The following is an 18680-nucleotide window of genomic DNA, read 5'->3' as shown; positions in this document are numbered from 1 at the left end:
GTTTGAAATCTGTTTTTGGGTTTGTGCAAAACATCATTAATAGGATGGCAGATTAAACTAATCATCAAGAAGGAAAAACAAAAAACCTCCATGCAAGAGGTAATAAGCATCACCAGCACCAATAATTACTGATAATTACACCAGTGTGACTCAAAGGGTGCCAAGTGTGGCAGTCTTGGCTTAGAGAGAAAAAAATCACCACTGAAAAGACAGCTGATGCTGAATATGTTGATGATGTGCAAAAGGAAAATTCAGGAAGAGATAAGCACACTAGATTTTGAGACTTAATTCAATTTGCAATTTATCAGCTTTGAAACTCTATAAAGGTGGATACACATTTAAGAAGTTGTTAACATCTGGCATTAAAAACAAACAGCAAACAAAATGCCATCAAATTGCATTTACACTTTTTTTTCTGCAATTTGTAATCAGCAGTTGCAGTCAGCACATAGAGAGGGTCCGTAAGTCACTGGAAAAGCTCCATGTGTGCATTTATGTGTTATTGATTCCTTAAAACAGTATCAAAATATACCAGAGTGGTGAGTTTATTCAACCTGCAGTCAATATGAATCATAAACAAGGACTTTCCTCTGAATGTATGCCACTATTAACAAGAACAGAATGGCAGAAATAAGAAAAATAACAAAAAAAAATAAAAAATTGTGAAGTCAATTTTAATAATATAGCAAAAATTTACCTCAAGACATTTTACATTCTGTAGGGCCTGTACCCCTCGACTGTTGCTTTGGGTGAGGAAAAACTCCCCCAAAACAAACTTTAACAGGGGATTAACAGGGGAAAAGTGGAGGAAACCTCAGGAAGAGCAACAGAAGAGGGACCCCTCTTCCAAGACAGACAGACTTGCAGGAGATGCCATGTGGCCAAAATAGCAAAATTACAATATGGAAAATCAGGATGACTAATCTGTTTGAGAATTACTGAAACTAGCTGCTTTACAGAGACGCAGAGGTAGAGAAGTAAGCAGCTCACAGCAAGAAGGTTCTGGGTTCAAACCTGCCACGACTCCAAAACCAATAAACAAACTCAGGAGGAGAATGTGGAGCTACGACCAAAAACATGTGTCCACAGACCAGAACCATGCAGATTAGGTGTACTGGTGACTCTAAATTGCCTGCATGTGAACATGAGTGAGAACGGTTGTGTGTCAGCCCTGTGATTGATTGAGATTTCTTTTTTGAGTGTTTTAGGAGAGTCAGATTTTAAGCACTCAATAATAAAAGCACACAGCTGAACAAATTGACTTGTTTAGATGGAGACTGTGGCTGTTCTGAAATGTTGGTTTCACCAATTCTCAACACATATGAGCCACACTGGCTGACCGGGGCTGAGAGGTTAATTCAGCACCTTACAATGTTTAATGAATTTGATTTTACAAGGTGTTTTTAATACTACGGTCTGTGTTAAATACTACAGGGATAGCACACAAACAGAAATAATAGGTGGAGATACTCAAGGGAGAATATGCTGTGTTAATGATGTGTAAGAAAAACCTTTCAGGACAGAGAAATGCAAAGTGGACTCATTATAACAGTTTGTTCGTCTAACATGACACTTATTGTACAAGTATAAAGCTAAAGGTCCAAACTGCATTTCCTTTTCATGCTTTGAGAGAGATGTTTTTAATACACTCTGCTCTACACTGTGCAAACTAACTGGGTCTCACTTCCCATTAGTCAGTTCTAAAACTGACAGCATTAAAGTCTCCATCATTCTCGGATACGACCATTCAGTCTCTACTAATTGAGGCCCTGTAGATGCACATTTTGCCCAGACTGCGTTCTGTTGCACACAACTCCATTCACAAGACCGCCAACACTCCATCCGGAGAGATGGAATAGTTGTTTTTAAAAAAGGGTGTCAAGAAAGACCAGTGCACTGGCATCAAGCAAATCAAACCAATCTAGAAAAGTCTTTAAATACACCGATTTGTGGTGGAAATTTGCACTCAGTGATAGCCGCAGTTACAGTTACCTCTCACTGCCATTTACAGTCTTAACCGTTGCAGGTCGAAGGTGGTGGGTTTGGTTTGTTTGTGGATGTTTAGACTACTTTAACGATGCATTGTCACTACTGTATAAAATGAATCTGGCTTTTCATTAGTAAAAACACATTCTTGTTGCCAGTGTGTTACAGTTAATTCTGATTTATTTGTTGATGAAGCATTTATATTGTGTATTAAGATGCACTGTGATGTAAAGTTCACATCTGTTCGGTCAGCTGTGATGATGATGAAGATCTTAATGATGGCACTAGTCTCACTGGGTGTAATAAACAATAATCTAACAACATATAATAGTATAATGCTCCCTTGGTCATTTCTCCGCAGTTATTACTTTTGACCACTTTTGATAATACTTTATTTAATACCACTTTTACTTATGTAATATTTCCCAAGCAGGACTTTTACTTCTAATGCAGTATTTCTACATTGTGATGTTGCAAGTGGTGAAAAAAGTACTCAGATCCTTTAACTATGTAGAAGTACAAATACAATAATATACAAATACTCCATTACAAGTAAATGTCCCTCAAAAGTACCGATAGCAGAATACAGAGATGAGTGATGACTGCTAAATTATTATATATGACACTAGACCGTTGCTGATGTGTTGATGTGTAAGTAGCATTTCACTGTTGTTGCTACCCGAGGCCCCTCCAAAGGGTCACAGCATATTTCTGAGAGGTCATGAGATGATTAATGGGAGAGAAAAGAAGAAAAAACAAAGTCCTGCTGAACACATGGTTATTCATATTTTGGGGTTTTTTTTCTGCCAATATCTGTATATTTTGTGAAACACTGAAAAATAATTCTTCACTGGGCTGGACTTAAACTAAACCACATCAGAAGTTCAGAGGTTTTCTCTTTGGTGGAACTACAAACAACTCCACATCTAAAACTTGACATGGGGCCCCGACTACACGCTGCTCTTTGTAAGGGGCCACAAGCCTCCTCTTCAACAATGCATTGTATTGTGTAGCTTATTATATGTTGGGTGTTTTTCAGCAAAAAAAAAAAAAAAAAAATCTTAATCTGAAGCAATTAATGGAAAAGAAACGTATTACCACATGTGTTGTTGAGTAAAAAGTACAATATGTCATTTGAATAGAAGTTTAAAGTAGCATGAAATTGTCATGTAATAGTAAAACACTATTACTGCAAACAATTATGCTTCAGTGCATTACTTGAGTAAGTATTTCCACAACTGGGTACTGCTATTTTTATTTCGGTGAATAATTAAAATAATTTCGCCACCACTAATTGTTTATTTTTGAGCGATTCAAACAGGCAATCATTTCCGAACAAATATCCAGCGTATCTTCTGGCCTTTTACATCTTGCTCTTGATGCCAAACACAGGCTTTCACTTGCTTGTCATTAAATTAAAGCGTTCGGAGGAGACCAGCAGCGAGACATCATTAGAGAGGAATCCCAGGCATATGGCTGGCTTTTGTCGGCTCCCCTCCCCCTCCCTTCCTTCCCTCCTGCCGTCCGCTCCGCAGCAGCAGCAGGACAGAGGTAGTTCAGTTTTTGAAGCCGTGGCATGAATGATCTCATCTGAACCTGATCTCCGCTTTCCCTGCCGTCGATCCTATGACCGAGACGGGAATAAAATAACACAAACACGAGGTGAGTGCGGCTACACAACCGCCCGTCGGTAGTCGTTTTAAGCAGGTACCCGGTGAGCGTTTGTTGTTTTTAGGAACTTAGCAGCCCAGCCGCGGCGAAAACTCTTGTTTTTGGCAAGAAAGGAGGAAGGACCGCGGAGGATGTGTGGGTGGGCGCTTATGGCTAATTAGCTTTACGCTTGCTAGCATTCATTTTATTGAGAGTAAAAGGAAATGGCCAAAGAAGGCCAAACGCAGAAGAATGCCAAGCGCTTTGTACCACAACGGAGACATCGTTTTTGCGTTTCTTAGCCCAGTTAGCTAGCGGCATCTCATAAGCGTAAAGTCAGACCCGTAGCATAGCTAGCCAGCTAACTGTTAGCTACTAGCGCAAAATGGCCTCATTGTCGCTCGGTAGCTCTGATGCTGAAAAGACAAAGCATGCGGCAGTCACGGCCAGCAGCTCCGTAGCGCCTTTTCCAGCCGCTGGAACGGCTCTAAGTTGGCGGCTGATAGTGATTACAATACGTTTTTAACGGAGAATGGGACAATTAATGCCGCCGTGTTGTACGTTTATTTATTCATTTAGTACGGCGTGCTGTGAAAGTGCTGGGTTTTCACTGTGCAGTGGGGGATGGGTCATGCTAGGAGCCATTGACGTAAAGCGAGGCTGCATTTTGTTTGGCTTCTGGCTCCTAGCATAATACAAGAGCTGTTTATTAGTATCTTTACTACCTGACACGATGTGAAGTATCGCTGCCGTACGTGGTTTTTAATTATAACATTATTATTTTATATTACCTGACTCCAGTACTGCTTGCGTAATTTCAGTGAGGTGATTTTTTTTCCACTTGATTTCTCATTTCCTGATATCTGCTAGACAAGTTTTTGATCATAATGTGTGTCAGCATTTTCTTGTTGAATATTGCTAAAACAGTGTTACTGCGTTTACTGTCAAGGACATCATATAAGAACGTAATATGCATGTGAATGTGGTTTAAATGGCAGGAATGTTTGTGATTTTATTGTACTGGACATCACGTCTAGTTAGATCTCAATCACTACAATTAAGCACCTATAGCAGACAAAATGTTTAAGGTCAATATATGTAATATTTAAAAAAGTTATGCACAATAAATCTTATAATGTTTTAAAAATTGACAGCTTGTCAGATGTTTATTCACTTTCAGGCTGTTGAGGCTTGTTTTTTGTGTAAATGAATTGAGTTTTGTGTCATTATTAGGTGATTAATTAGTTTGTCCAGAAAGGTGTTCATGTAATTGTGCTCAATCAGCGTAATTGATTAAGAAAATAATAGCACTATTAGTGAGATTTTGGTAATCAATATATCCTTATTAATAGACCTACAGGCGTGTGTTTTTTGCACTGTTTTGTCTGCTACAGGTGCAAGATCAGAATGATTAAGGTAAAAGGTGTTTTCAGTCAGATGGGAGTTTTTTACAATAAAGAAAACAAATATTTACCATTCTATAGATTTTTGTCATTTTCAGTTAATTAAATCTCCAAGTAGAATCCTCGAGATGTATCTCTAAAATGCTAGTTAATTGGGAGTTCAAAAACCAGATTTATCAATATACCTGTTGAAAAAAAAGAAAATCTGTCATGTACAAAACTGTTTTTTAATCCTCTGTTTAGTGTGCTTTCTCTCAGGTTGTAGGTATTTGTGGTTGTATTTCATTTTCCATCTGAATTTTTACACATGTTGTTGTTTTTCCTTTAGGGAGATAGTGCTCTCTAGTATCTCTTGTTTAACAGGGACCAGCACAGTTGCACTACACAAGAAGACATCATATGTCTTGTCCATAATTGTTTTCTCACCCTTTGTATTTTAGATCCCCGGGTACCTTCATAAATGACTTTTTTCCTATTCTGTCCACTGTCAGGAAATGTTATTCTGTATGCAAGCGAGGACTGAAAGACCTCCAGACTGTACATTAGATCCACTTTTTTATTATTGGTGTTAATTATAACTTTTTAAAACATGGTGCTGATTCCAGATTCCATGTGATCAATCAGGTGAAGACAGTAGCTGTTATTTAATCTTTCTTTCTCATTTTATGTCATGTGTGTATAGAGGCACAGTACTTCCTCTGTTGATGGGTCACGTAAAGGAGAGGTTACAGTCAATTCCTAATTAGAAATCACTAGATTTGATTACATGTTTGATTATATGCTGATTAACTGTAAAATGTTGAATTATGTGGTGTTTTTGTTATCCCCGTTTTAGTTGTAAAATCTTGCACAACACCCCCGAGTGCTGCAATGTGTTAATCGTAAGATGGTATGTATTTTCCACAGATTATATGACCTCAGTTTTGCCTGGCATCGTGAGATGGAAAAAATAAAACCCTTCTTTGATGGTAGTTGGTAGAAGTGGGCAGTTTTTGTAAAATTGTTAACAAATCTTTGTTGCTTGATTTCCACTCTATAAACCCAAATGCTATGCTTTTACAGTCCAACGTGTATCAGTACTGTTTTCACTGTACCCCTGGTTTTACTTTTTGTGATTATTTTGTTTAAAAAAAAAAAAAAAAAGTATCACAAATAGAAATTTGGAGCAAGTGGAATCATTCACCCAAATGCCCTGCCCACAGGTTCTCACAGAGCGGAGACACAGCCAGACACTGCACACTACTTTTCTGTCTGATGGAAAATTAAATGCCACAGGCTGCTGTTCAGAGCTCAGTCTCCTATTTACTTGCATCACGTTTATTCTGGGGAGTCAGAGGGCCTTCAATGTTGGCAGGAGTGGTGTGTTGTTCCTGTAAGACATCTGTGTGCTCCAAACGGTGTGCAATAAGGAAGTTGACTCTACTTTTCTTCCCCTCCCTCAGTGAAGAGAAAGTGAAAATCTTGCTCTACTAGTTTTCTTTAAGCGCGTCGTGAGTAGACCTTGAAACCTGATATCCCTTGTTAATATTAGTGGGTCATGGTGGTATGTTGTATTGTCAATATTGTAAATGCTGTTATTTTCCATATTATCACCTTTACCCATTAAAAGCACCTTATTGAATAGGATATTTTCTTGATCACAGGTGGCAGTGGGAAAGAATATAAGTGCACTGATCATGTAACTTGAGTGCTGTTTTTGTTTTCTGACAAAGGTCTCTCTAGTCTGTGCTTACTTTGATGCAGCGTCGGCATTTAGTTGGTAACCATGCTATTTTCGGTGGCTCAGTGGTCTGTTAAAAGTGTGGTTGTTCCGCCCAGCAGGAGTCTTGCCTCAGACTGGCCTAAAATGGGCAGAAATGGTGCTGAACAAAAGCTGCTTGTCGCTCGTACAAAAGTACTTGAAGCGTTGCAGCCGGGACCAAGCTGCATTGCTATTGCCTGTGCCTCTCAACAGGAAAGGTATAGCAAACTTTAAGAAAAAAACTACAACAAACAATTTACTGTTTACTGTAGTTCATAAAGAGTTTAATCCTGTAGAGTTTATTGATAAAGTCACAGCTGCTGTTGAGCAGATTGTAGCTCTAGCTCCCTCATGTCCATTCACAAATACTACACCACATAGCCTCATTACATCACACATTTACATAATTAATTACATGGCACTTATCCTTTTCACTATGATCTTAGCTAGTGAAATTCAGTACAGTAGGCATGTTTGTCACAGTGATAAATTAGTTGATGCTCAGTTAAGTGTTTCTGTTGGATGTCTGACTGTGTTTCTGTCTCCTCGCCATCACCACAGAGAGACAACATGTTCCCGAAGGGCACCAAGCGCAAGTTCTCAGACTCCGGGGAGGAGCCGGTCTCCAATGGTGAGCAGGTCCTGCCGGCAGCTTCATCTGCGGCGGCTCGGACGCTGTCGTCCTCTTACAGCCTACAGCGGCAGTCGCTGCTTGACATGTCGCTGATCAAGCTGCAGCTCTGTCACATGCTGGTGGAGCCGAACCTGTGCCGCTCGGTGCTCATCGCTAACACGGTGCGGCAGATCCAGGAGGAGATGACCCAGGACGGCACCTGGCAGATAATGACCCAGGCCCTGGCTGCCGCTCAGTGTCCTGCCGACCGCCTGGTGGCCACCGAGGTGCTGTGCCGGCAGACGGATGCGGCGGCTCAGGCCGGGCAGAGCCCAAAGCCCTTCTCGGTGGTTGGTTTGGAGGAAGGCTACCACTCTGAGGAGGTGGTGATGGAGGGAGATGTGGAGACAGAGGTCACCATGTCCACTTTGTCGACCGTTTCCCCCCAGCTGTCCTCTGCTTCTTACCTGGCAGGTCCCTTTGGCATGGGGCCCTGCTGGGAGGAGGAGGAGGAAGACGGTGAGTGCGAGGAGGATGAAGAGGAGGACAGTGAGGAGTGTGTGTCGGAGGGAGAGGAGGGAGACCGGGACCACCTGAGCGCAGACTCCAGGACAGGGGAGCAGGTTTTTGGGACTTTTGAGATCAAGCACCCGGCGCCGCCCCCTGACCCTGCACTCGAGGAACTGTTTTCAGACGTGGACCCGTCCTACTATGACCTTGATACGGTGCTGACAGGCATGCAGAGCGCCCCAAAGATGGGGCCTTACGATCTGCTGGAGAGCCTTTCCTCTCACGGGCCGACGACCCTGAGCTCCAGCTCGAGCTGCAGGTCAGACCTGAACGAACTGGACCACATCATGGAGATCATAGTGGGATCCTGAAACTCAGAACATTCTTTTGGCCTGTACTGATCCCTCAGACTCTTTCCAGACTATGCACAGTACACATGTGCGTGTTCTGTATGTGGTATTGTTACACATGGAGACTGTTGGAGGTTTTGGGACAAGGTGGGAAATTAACAGCAAGCCAAGTAGATTTCGGGATCGGCCGTTAGACGTGTAGTTAGTCTGCTCTAACGGCCGCTTAGGCAAGACGGCAGCTGCTGTTGGGACCTTCATTTATTCAAAAAAATATAATTGGCAACAAGTGGTGATGGTGAAACGAATGAATTTTGGGATTCACGAGCCATCCTGGCTTGTGGGCAAAGCGGTTAGTTTCCTACTTTGTCAATGAAACCCAGAACATGACAATATCTGTGAGAGGGCGAAGATAATTACCTATACCATGATGCATTCTTATTTACGTACTTTCCATGTTTACGTCTGTCATACATTCTGTCATACTAGCTCCTTCTGGTCGTATTCTCTGCCATTTTGTCCATTTCTATTTATTGTTACATGGACTGAGGAACAATTCATCACACTACATGCATCAGAAACCAGAACAAATTGTAAATCCAAATCTATGAACCAATGCATATTTTCCTAAAGATTTGAGCAATTATGAATGGAATATATGTATATGTACGTATGTGTATATAGAAATATATTTTTTGCATTATACAGCTGGGGGATTTTGCAAGTATCATTTGATATTATTATTTTTCCCTCCCAAGCGGTTTTTAAGATTTTAATGTAGCCAGACTTGAGACAGCGTCTTCCCATGGTTTGGTATAACAAGTTGACTGTAACTGGTGTCAGGGCTGGCATTGTCACACTTTTTAGGCGCTGTTCTGTCATTTTCTCAAAGCTTTATGCAGGGCAGGGAAAATACTGCTGCCACCAACCAAATGCTGGTTAAGATTTGACTGTTTCTGGTGAGGTAACAGTATCCAGCCCTGCTTTACATACAGATCTAATAACAGTAATAATAACAGCTTTTCCTCAAGCATTTGGAGAATCCACGGGGTGATAACTGCATCAAGAAGCCATATTTCTTTCTCTCATTTGTTAGTACTACAAATGAGGAATTCTGTGTGTTAACCCAATCTAATTTATTGTTTTATTTATTGTATTTATTATATCTAGGTACAGACATGCCACATTGACTTCAAATCAACCATGAGGCCCGATGAAATTATATTTATCCAAATTTCGCCCTCTGTTTTCAATGCAGTACCTATTTATTCCTCACATTTTTTGTTATTATTAGTAATAATAATAACCGGGTTACTATTCAAGTCACTATGCAGCTCTGTCATACGTGTTTCAAAATGATTGTATACGACTCAAATGTCCTTTAATTCCTTTATGCAAACAGTTGCCTTTCTCCTAAAGATGTGGAAAATCAAATGCGTTTTTTCAAAATTGTTCCTTATCATCGTGATGAAGAGATTAACTCAGGCAAACAAAATGTATTGACAAAAATACAGTATTACGACACGCTTAATACCTTACCACAACACTCCTGAAGGATGTCACTCTGGTCTGAATGGGAGCTAGAACTTCAAAGACTAATTACCGTTGTAAAATGTATGCATTTTTTTACATTAAGGAAAAAACATTGTAGCATCTTTGTAAATATTTTTTATAATAAAAGGTGCAACTATTGATTGTGTGGTGTGAGTTTGATCACTTATTTAAGAATTCCTTTTCTACAGAGGTTTATTGTGTCATTTCTTCACTGCTTTTATAACAGACCTGCATTAATCTGAATTTAAAGGGTATGGCTGCAAATATACAGCACATATTTCTTACTGGCAACAATACCTGTGAAAAGCCTGAAACCAGCAATGTGTGAGTTCTTCTCAATACTGAAGGACTTCTCTGTCCTGCCTGTCCTGTTTATCTGAACAAATAGTGATAATAATAATGAAATAATGAGCATTCAATGCGGCAGAACTTGTCCTCTGACTGTTTCCACCTGCGAGCTGCTAAGATCAGGTCAGTCCTGAAGGTTCAGTGTGTTTCTCAGTGACGCCACTATAGTAACTGAGTAGATTTTCATGTGTAATAAGGTAAAAATGCTGGGAGCGAATGAGAGGTGACTGCTGCAGTCGGACCTTTGTCCTCACATGCGCTCACGTGATGATGTTGGACCATGAGATTCTGTATTAGACGTGCAGAGAGAGTTATAATGGATTCAACAGAACAGGACTATTGTCTGTTTGCTGCTCAGGACATGGCACACAGCCTAACCTACTCACAGTGGAATTAGGGATTTTCTATTAATAATGAATGCAGCTTTTTGGTCTACCAAAGAGACGGTTTTCATATTCTTAAACATGCAGCACTTAAATAAAAGCCTCAACATGTTGTCTGAAGCTGTCAAAATGTATTTGTTCACACAATTCTGGCTTACTCTGCATGTTGGCCTGCCCAGTCTCGGTTTGCCTATAGTTAAAGATTAATGGCCTTTCGGTGACTCAGCAAAAAGGCAGCCTGAGGAAAACCCGAGTCATCAGAGAAAGAGACTATTGTGTCTTAAAAAGCAGCAACAGAGAAACAGTGAAAACAGTAAATGAGATGCATTAGAAATCCAAAGTTTACAACATGTGACGTTCAGCGGGCATGTTTCTTCACTTCTCCCATGTCTGGAGGCAGTTACTCTGACCTTCACTATCATATACAACTTATTGTACTCTACTGTATAATACATGCCTTGTGCACCGCCTTTAAAAGTGGGAGTGGGTTAGTAAGTGCTAACAGGCAACAGGGCTCATGCTGCCTTCAGGTGCTTCTCATAAACTTGAGATCTGACTGCAATCAACCATTTCTCACAAATTCAAGGAAACCGTCTTGGTTGGACCCCAAAACTAGATATGTTAGAGATTAACTACCATATAACCAATTTACATCCAAAAATATTATTTGAAAACAAGCCCTTCATCAACCTGCATACAGGTTAGAATTTACCCCCTAGATCTGGAAGTTTTTGTTGTGTATTTTGGATCTTTTGGCATTAATGTGAAATTTAAAGAGCTCAGATGCACATCAGCAGCTTGGGTTTGCAGGTGGATTTGAATGGACATGCGGTTGTCTCAAAAGCACCACAAAACGTAGTCCAGCAATTAATAAATGCAATAACTTCTTAATGTTGAATAAAATTATAATTTCTGCTCAGGAGAAGAAGACGTGAAAAGAAGAAGTAGAACTGCAGCTGTGACAGCTTCAAGAGGAAGAGACTGAAAAACGTGACTATAGCATTTCCTTATTTGGTGTTTGCCTTCACAGTCTTTCCGGTCACTTCTTCCCCCTTCCCTTCTGAGTCATCTGGCCCTTTAAAATGTTGCATTCGGGTGCTCACTGCACTTCCCTAGGCTTTCTAGATATTTCCAACACTGATATATTGATATTTGTTCAATAATATTTTAATACACATATTTGTGTTGTCATGTGTTAAGCATTATAGTAGAGGGGTTTGTTGTGTTTTCATCCTCTGTGATATAATGGCTGCCGTGCAGTGTTATATGATCATCAAATAAATTCATTCATTCATTCACATACTTTTGAAAAACACTGTTTTGTCTGAATAATCTATTTGCCCCCCCATGTTACAGTCAAACTCACATTACAACCCCTGTGTCATGAGATTTGGGGCATCTAAAAACAGGTTTAAAAGGAAATGTAGAAACCCGTGAAGTCACAAAGCTGGTCTGCAAAGGGCTATGAACTGCACCTGTGAAGACGGTTGTTGGTTTAAGTACTGTCATCTTTTCTGGGACAGCACTGGCTTTGGTGATATTGAGCCACTTTTCTTATTTAAAAAGGTACATTAACTTAGAGAAGAATTGGGTAACCACAGTGTTTTTGAAGACTGGAGATGTCTGTAATTCTGAAAGACTTTTCTGTCCTGCAGACACAAAGTATTTCCCCTGATGGAGAGCAAAATCTGACCCGTGAAGTTACTGACTCAAACAAAGACGGCAACATGGCAAGTAAGCAGCATCAGCGTCAAACATCAAAAAATCGTTCTGGGGATTTTTCAGATTATCAACCACCACAGTGTAACTACATTCACTTAATGTGCTTCATGAGCACTTTTGAGGAGCTTGTACTTTGCATGACAAGTTCCATTTCATCTTACTGTATACAAGATACTTTACTGTACTTCTACTTCATGACAATCCAAAGGAAAATATGTACTTTTTACTCCACTATGTTTATTTGATAACTTAAGTTACTACTTACATCATAGATTAAAATATTATGTAGTTAACACATGAGCAGTTTGTGAAATAGGATTAATTGTTAAATATTAGTTTATTTATATCATTAGATAATCAAATTAGTTCCACCTCGTCCAGTTACATGCTTCTTACATGTTGTCTCATTAATAATAACATTGAAGGGCCATGTTACTGCATGATCAGTACTTTTGAGACTTTAAGGACACTTTCCTGATATTACTGAAGTTTTACTTAAATGCATTCTGAGTGCAGGACTTTTAGTAATGGAGTATTTTTACTCTGTTATTATCATTCAAGTGAAGAATGTAAATATTTCTTGAATCACTGAGGGCTGTTTCAGTTTTAGTGTCTGTTGTTGTAATAAATTTGAGGTAATATAGACCCATGTCATAATAAATCAAAATTTCCCCGAACGCATTGACACCTTTCGTCGCTTACGTGAGCACCGGTGTTGTTTCTGATTTTTACGCGCTTCACGTGAACGCAGCGGCAGCTCGCAGTCGGAACAAACGGCCGCACATTCGCTGCCCCGTGAGTGGCGGAGGCGGAGGCTTGATCAGTGGGTAAACTGACCAATCACATCCGCCCGTCAGCTCACGTGCGCCCCCCCCCCCTCTCTTCCTCTGTCGTCCGCGGCAGCACCTCCTCCCCCCGCTGTGGACGGACCCAACGTTTCTCATATTCCTGGTTGCGATAGCAGAGAAACGCGGCGTCGAAACGGAACGAGCCGAAGACACGACGGATTCACGCGCCTCATGACAATTTCGAAGGGCACGTAAGGTTGTTTTTTTTATTTCTTTCTGTTATTCGCTAAAAATGTCTTCAAGTTTCCTCTTTTAACTTGGTTTAAACGGAGCTAGTGCGCCCCCCCCCCTCTTCTGAACTCCTGGGGCCGGTGAGAGGTTAGGGGTGTTCTTCGGGGTCCTGGGAAAAATAAGTACGACGGAGGGAAAAATGATCATCTTATTTTACGACAATAAAGAGAGGAAATTGTAGGAAGAAGTGCTGCTTTGATCAAACATTTGACTTGTTCGGGTGTTCATCTTTCTGTTCTGTCAGACCTCTTCGGATTGGGGGTCAGACTCGTCAAACGGCGTTTCAGGTGTTATTTGGGAAAGATTTGCGGGACACTGAGCTAAAGCTAGCTAACGCTGAACACGTCTGTATGAGTAAAGTCTGTGAGCCAGCAGGGGTGTCTCACAGTGAGTCATGGCAGTCATAATGTTCACTTGTCTTCAGATGTCTTCAATGGAAAGATTCAACCGCCCCCCCCCCCCTCTTTTAACTTGTACAGTTTGAGCGGCATTTGCAGTTTGTCTGTCTGATGTAAAGAAATCTGTTTTGGATCTGATCAGTTTAAAGTGGGGGGGGGGACTAGCTCTGTGTGCTTAGTTGGTGCTGTTACATAAACTGGATGCAAGGTTTTTTACATGGCAATGCAGCCTGATGAGATCCTGAACGTGTTCCCCAAAATAATCTCTGCCACTGTTGTTAAAGTTGGTTTACTTTGCACATGACAAGTTATAGGTGCTGGTGTGAAAAGATAAATTAAGTAATCGATCTACGATCTATTAATCACCAACAAGTTTGATGATCTTTTTAGATCTTACAGTCTATTTGGATCTCTTTTAGCTTAAAATCGCTGTTAAAAATCCAGAAATACTGCATACAAGCACGCTTACACATCATATATATGCATATGATTATAAATACCTGCGCACTCACACACACACACACACACACACACAGACAGACAGACACATGACTGAAATGCAGAAAACCACTGAATACCTCTAATGTTTTATCGTTAAAATGGTAAAAATGTAAAGATATTAGTATTGGCTGCACCACCACAGGAATGTAAATATATTAGTGATGCATATTTGTCAGATGAATTGTACATCAAGTGCAGCTGGTAATCTATTATCTATTAATCTAGGTCGATGTTGGGTCGTGGTGTGAAACGGAAGTGGAGCTGTTTGGCGGAGCTGGAGACGGAGACCCTCCCCACTGCTGCTGAAAAGGAGAAAAATGGGGATGAAGACCTGGAGGAGGAAGGCGGCTTCCTCGTGGGTCCGTCCAAATCCAACATGAGCCACCTGCAGCAGCGTCAGCTGGTGCTCGGCCTCTGCTTGGAGAAGCTCCAGCACTACCAGGCCGGGGTGGAGCTCAGCCTGCGTCGCTCCGTGTTGCTCATCAACACGCTCAGGCAGATCCAGGAGGACATGCAGAGCGAGGGGGTGGGGACCTGCACGTCGGAAGTGCTCCTCAACGGCGTCCACGCCGACTCCTGCCTTCTCAGGGACGACGTCAGGGGAGACATGCCGGTTACGTGCCCCGGGTGTGCAGAGGGTGACGGGAACAACCTGTCTCTGTCCCCACCGCTGTCCCCAGAATTCCCCTCTCAGGAGGCGAACAGCTCACCTGACCAGCAGAAATCACTTCCCGCCGCAACGATCAACGCTTTTAGTGATGCAGTAAACGCCATGGGCTACCTCGGCGACCTCGCCCTGGACGACATCTTCGAGGACATTGACACGTCGATGTACGAGACCTCAGATCTGCCTTCCGCCTGGGCGGCGGGCTCCCTGTGGCCCGTCAGCGTGTCGCTCTGGGCAGACGAGGACGTTAAAATGCGTCCTTCGAGCCACGCCTCAGCTGGGAGCCTCCAGTCATGTCTGATGGACCTGAACGAGCTGGACCACATCATGGAGATTCTGGTAAAGTCCTGATCTCCGACACAAACTCCTGAACATTTACTGGACTTGGTTAATCAAGAATTGGCAGTCTGATCACAGCTGCTCCAGCTCAAAGTGGAGACAGGGAACAAGGACCGATTAGAGGGTCGTCGGTCTCTAATGTGACTTTGGGACTTTTAAGGCTCCATCTTATATATTGGTTGAAAATGTGTTTTAAGCATCAGCTAGTTTAAGGTAGAATAAAACACTAATTCTTATGCACATAACTCATCTAGAGGGAACCATCCAACACCTTGAGTTACGTACATGAGCTTACGCCTCAAATTAGACATGAAATATTTTTTTAAGCAGAAGAAGAATCCAGATTAAAAAGTCTCGAGATTAAGAAACATAAAAGGAACATCCAGTCTCAAACGCTTTTATACTGTTTCTGGTTGTTATAACTCAGGTAGATGACTGGCAAAGCACACTTTCAGTGATGTCAAGGCGCATTCAAATATTATTTTATGCCCAGTGGAATTAAATGGTAGGAAATTTTAGCTGTCAGATATTTCTGTTGATATTCAACAAGGAGAAATACACGTTTGAACAGACAGAAAGACCAATTTCTGCACCCACCGGGGCAGGAAACAGATCGGGTGGCTCTGCAGTTTCAGGGCAGGTTGCGTTTTGAGTCGTGGGTGAATAATCTGCAGTAAAAGCAGATGAGGCGTGTCGAGACGAAGTTGGTGCATGTCAGAACAGACAGGATTAGACAGCACTGACTGATGCATGCGACAGTGGAGGAGTATCTCAAGTTGGATTTTCCTTAATTTGGTGAAACTGTAAATGCAGATGGAACCTTAAATGTCCAATCTCACAGTGTTTGTGCCACTTTTCTCACCTGTTTTATGAAGTTTTAGAAACAGCAGCAGCACCTCTCTGAGTCGTGCGTCACGCAGGCTGTCAGATCAGACCTGGGTTGATTATTAATTGAAATCCCTTCAATTACTTAAGAGGTTGTGCTTCAGCCAGCCGGGAGGGCAAAGGCCTGGGATTCCTTTCAGTGTGCGGACTGAATGGTTTTTACGGCTCCATGTAGGATCTTTAAATTAGAAACTTGACATCAGCCAAATGTCTTTGTGGCCGTGGTCGTGCGGCAGTCCGAGGGTGGACACATGGTCCACATATTTATTTGGCTTGTGAAAAGAAGAACGTGGCCACTGAATTTAGGGATTCACCAGCCAAAGAAGAAGCTTCCAATCCCTGGAGATGAACGCCACGTTCACATTGATCACAAGACAGGCGAAAAATGGATTACATCTAGTTGCTCCGATAGAGAAAGGGTAAAAAGTTTTTTGAACGCCTTTATCTAATATTATTCTTATTTATGAATGAAAAATCAACCATGAACTGCAGCAGATATTATTTCTTCTTCGTATGTGAAGTCTATTGTTTTGGTGTGAGTGTAACTTATAATTCAGATTCTTTATGACCTTGGACCGTCAGCGTACTGGCTGCCATGTCTACTGCTTTTGCTGTCGCTCTTGCACCATTTGCTGCATCAAATGGGACAAACTATCAGAGCCTGTATAAGAAATATTCTCATCCTTTCACCATGAGGTTGATGTGAACAGTTTTCCTTCTCGGCAGCTTGTATTTACGGTAAATGCAACGTGTCATGAACGCAGCGTAAAACATGTATTTTAAATAGAAGTTTTATTCCCAGTCTGGTTCTGACTGAGGAGCTGATCGCCTCAAGTCAACAATCAGGACAACTTTGCCATGTCTCAGAATTGTAAAGACAACAGACGCCTATGTATTTTTATGGCCATGATGGTATGAATTTCTAATGTTGGGAGTTTTTTAAAGCAGTTTTGTATGTGTTTCTACCTGAAACTCCGATCACCTGTCCTGTAGAGGAGATGCAGTGAGTGAAGGACTGTGATGAAGAAGATGTTTGACTTTCACTATCTGTGGTTTACTCCTGTTCTACCTCCTGATGTCTGTTTGTTGTTGGTTTACCTGGACACTCCTGTTTTACACCATGAGCCATCTGTCATTTGTTTATTTCATCCTTTTAACTGAACTGAAAACCCGATTCTTTTCCTGTCAGACCAAAGTGATCCGTCCACGTCTGCATCTCTCGTCTCATGTCGAAAACGTGCCTTACTACTGAACCTAATTTGTATTTGTGTTGAAGGTTTTGTGGTTGTCTGAGCTCGAGCTTCATTGATAAAAACCTAAGAACTACGGCGAGGTGTTACGTAAAGCACTGAGAGCCAGGGCCGCCATCGCTTCTTCCTTCTTCTTGGCCTTTTTCTGTGCTCGGTGAACATATGAGCTTAATGAATCCTGACAGGCTGACAGTGAACTAGCTGAGGGAGGAGGTGGTAGCGAGGGCCAGGAGGGAAAAATAAGAGGAGGACATGGAGGAGGAGGAGGGGTGGGAGGAAGCAGCTTGCGTCACTTGTTCAGTAGGAGGGGTTTAAAGCTTGTTTTGCCCAGACTCGGACGACAGACCAATCACATGAGACGTTCGAGGAGCAAGATTGATGTACGATGAGCAAACTGCTGCTCCAACAACAACTTGTTTTTGCTCCTAAAGGCTCAGCGCAGACATGCGGTGTGAATCTGTTGGGTTTTCAGCATGTGAAATAAATCCACTTCTCTTGTTTTTTGTTTTTTTTTCATTCATATAATCTATTTGACAGGAGTGAAAACAAAAAGCAGAAAGCTGCAGTGTTATTTATAATTGTATGAAAGTACAGAGTGTCAGTAGGGTCTGTAAAGCACAAGCTGTATGTTATTGATGCTGATTATGATATAAATGTAACTGAAGGATGACTTTGTTAGGAAATAAGATGATAATTAATAATGTATTGTATTTTTTGTGGAATATTTTATAGATTTTATTCAATAATACAGTAAAAATACCCTAACTGCCGTGTGTCTGAATCTTTATTCCTCTAACAGGCGTCATTATGCACCATTTGTGTGACAAAAACATCACACCTAGATTACAAAAAACTGATCATGAACCGGATTATTACTACCAGCCTCACAAAAACCGTGCCTTTCTGCACACCAACCATGCATACGCAATGAGGTATTAGTCAATGCAATACTGACTGGCTGCATGTGGTTTGTGGACAGCCTGTTTTTTTTATTTTTTTCGACCTATTGGACTTTCTTACCCTGAGTATGGCCTTCCAGGGAAGTGGTTCGCTCAGACCATAATCCTGCTTTCTTTACGATGACTGGTTAACCCAAATGTGTAAATATCTCCCACCCGCTGCTTTGAAATGTAGAGCTTGTTATGCGTGGTACACACAGCCTGAAAAGCCAAGCTCAGGGCAAATGTCCCCACTTTCCCATAAGGCAGAAGAGTCAAATGGAAGCAAAGACTGCCCTCTGGTGGCCATTTACGTGTGAAGCAGATGTGTGCTGATGCTGAAAGCATGACATTGCAAATTAAAAA

At 41.6% G+C, this 18680-nt stretch overlaps 2 protein-coding genes across 5 annotated transcripts; both read left to right on the top strand.

Moving 5' to 3' along the window:
- The first annotated feature begins 3512 nt into the window (after nucleotides 1-3512).
- Nucleotides 3513-9942, top strand: cdca4 (cell division cycle associated 4). Of its 3 annotated transcripts, none has more exons than XM_041954361.1 (2): nucleotides 3513-3648; nucleotides 7342-9942. In XM_041954361.1, the coding sequence occupies exon 2, from the start codon at nucleotides 7351-7353 to the stop codon at nucleotides 8272-8274; it is 924 nt and encodes a 307-aa protein (XP_041810295.1). In that variant the 5' UTR covers nucleotides 3513-3648; nucleotides 7342-7350; the 3' UTR covers nucleotides 8275-9942. The 3 variants fall into 3 exon arrangements, with proteins under 3 accessions (XP_041810295.1, XP_041810292.1, XP_041810296.1); XM_041954358.1 differs by having other exon boundaries at nucleotides 6861-9942; XM_041954362.1 differs by lacking the exon at nucleotides 3513-3648 and adding an exon at nucleotides 3667-6998.
- Nucleotides 9943-13180: 3238 nt separating this feature from the next.
- On the top strand, nucleotides 13181-18129 carry si:dkey-177p2.6 (uncharacterized protein LOC568712 homolog). 2 transcript variants are annotated; one of them, XM_041953973.1, is made up of 2 exons: nucleotides 13181-13301; nucleotides 14461-18129. In XM_041953973.1, exon 2 carries the CDS (start codon nucleotides 14465-14467, stop codon nucleotides 15251-15253), a length of 789 nt encoding a protein of 262 aa, XP_041809907.1. In that variant the 5' UTR covers nucleotides 13181-13301; nucleotides 14461-14464; the 3' UTR covers nucleotides 15254-18129. The 2 variants fall into 2 exon arrangements, with proteins under 2 accessions (XP_041809907.1, XP_041809905.1); XM_041953971.1 differs by having other exon boundaries at nucleotides 13183-13296.
- The last annotated feature ends 551 nt before the right edge of the window (nucleotides 18130-18680 follow it).

The sequence above is a fragment of the Chelmon rostratus genome, chromosome 15 (genome assembly GCF_017976325.1).
Source record: "Chelmon rostratus isolate fCheRos1 chromosome 15, fCheRos1.pri, whole genome shotgun sequence".
In the NCBI taxonomy this organism is placed as follows: domain Eukaryota; kingdom Metazoa; phylum Chordata; class Actinopteri; order Chaetodontiformes; family Chaetodontidae; genus Chelmon; species Chelmon rostratus.
This window is presented reverse-complemented; position numbering and strand designations above follow the sequence as displayed.

Bases quoted from the DNA above. Each gene is read 5' to 3' on its own strand.
- cdca4 (XM_041954358.1), top strand. From the start codon at position 7,303: ATGTCTGACTGTGTTTCTGTCTCCTCGCCATCACCACAGAGAGACAAC.
- si:dkey-177p2.6 (XM_041953971.1), top strand. From the start codon at position 13,277: ATGACAATTTCGAAGGGCAC. The intron at 13,297-14,460 runs GTAAGGTTGTTT...CTATTAATCTAG, and splicing joins ATGACAATTTCGAAGGGCAC to GTCGATGTTGGGTCGTGGTG.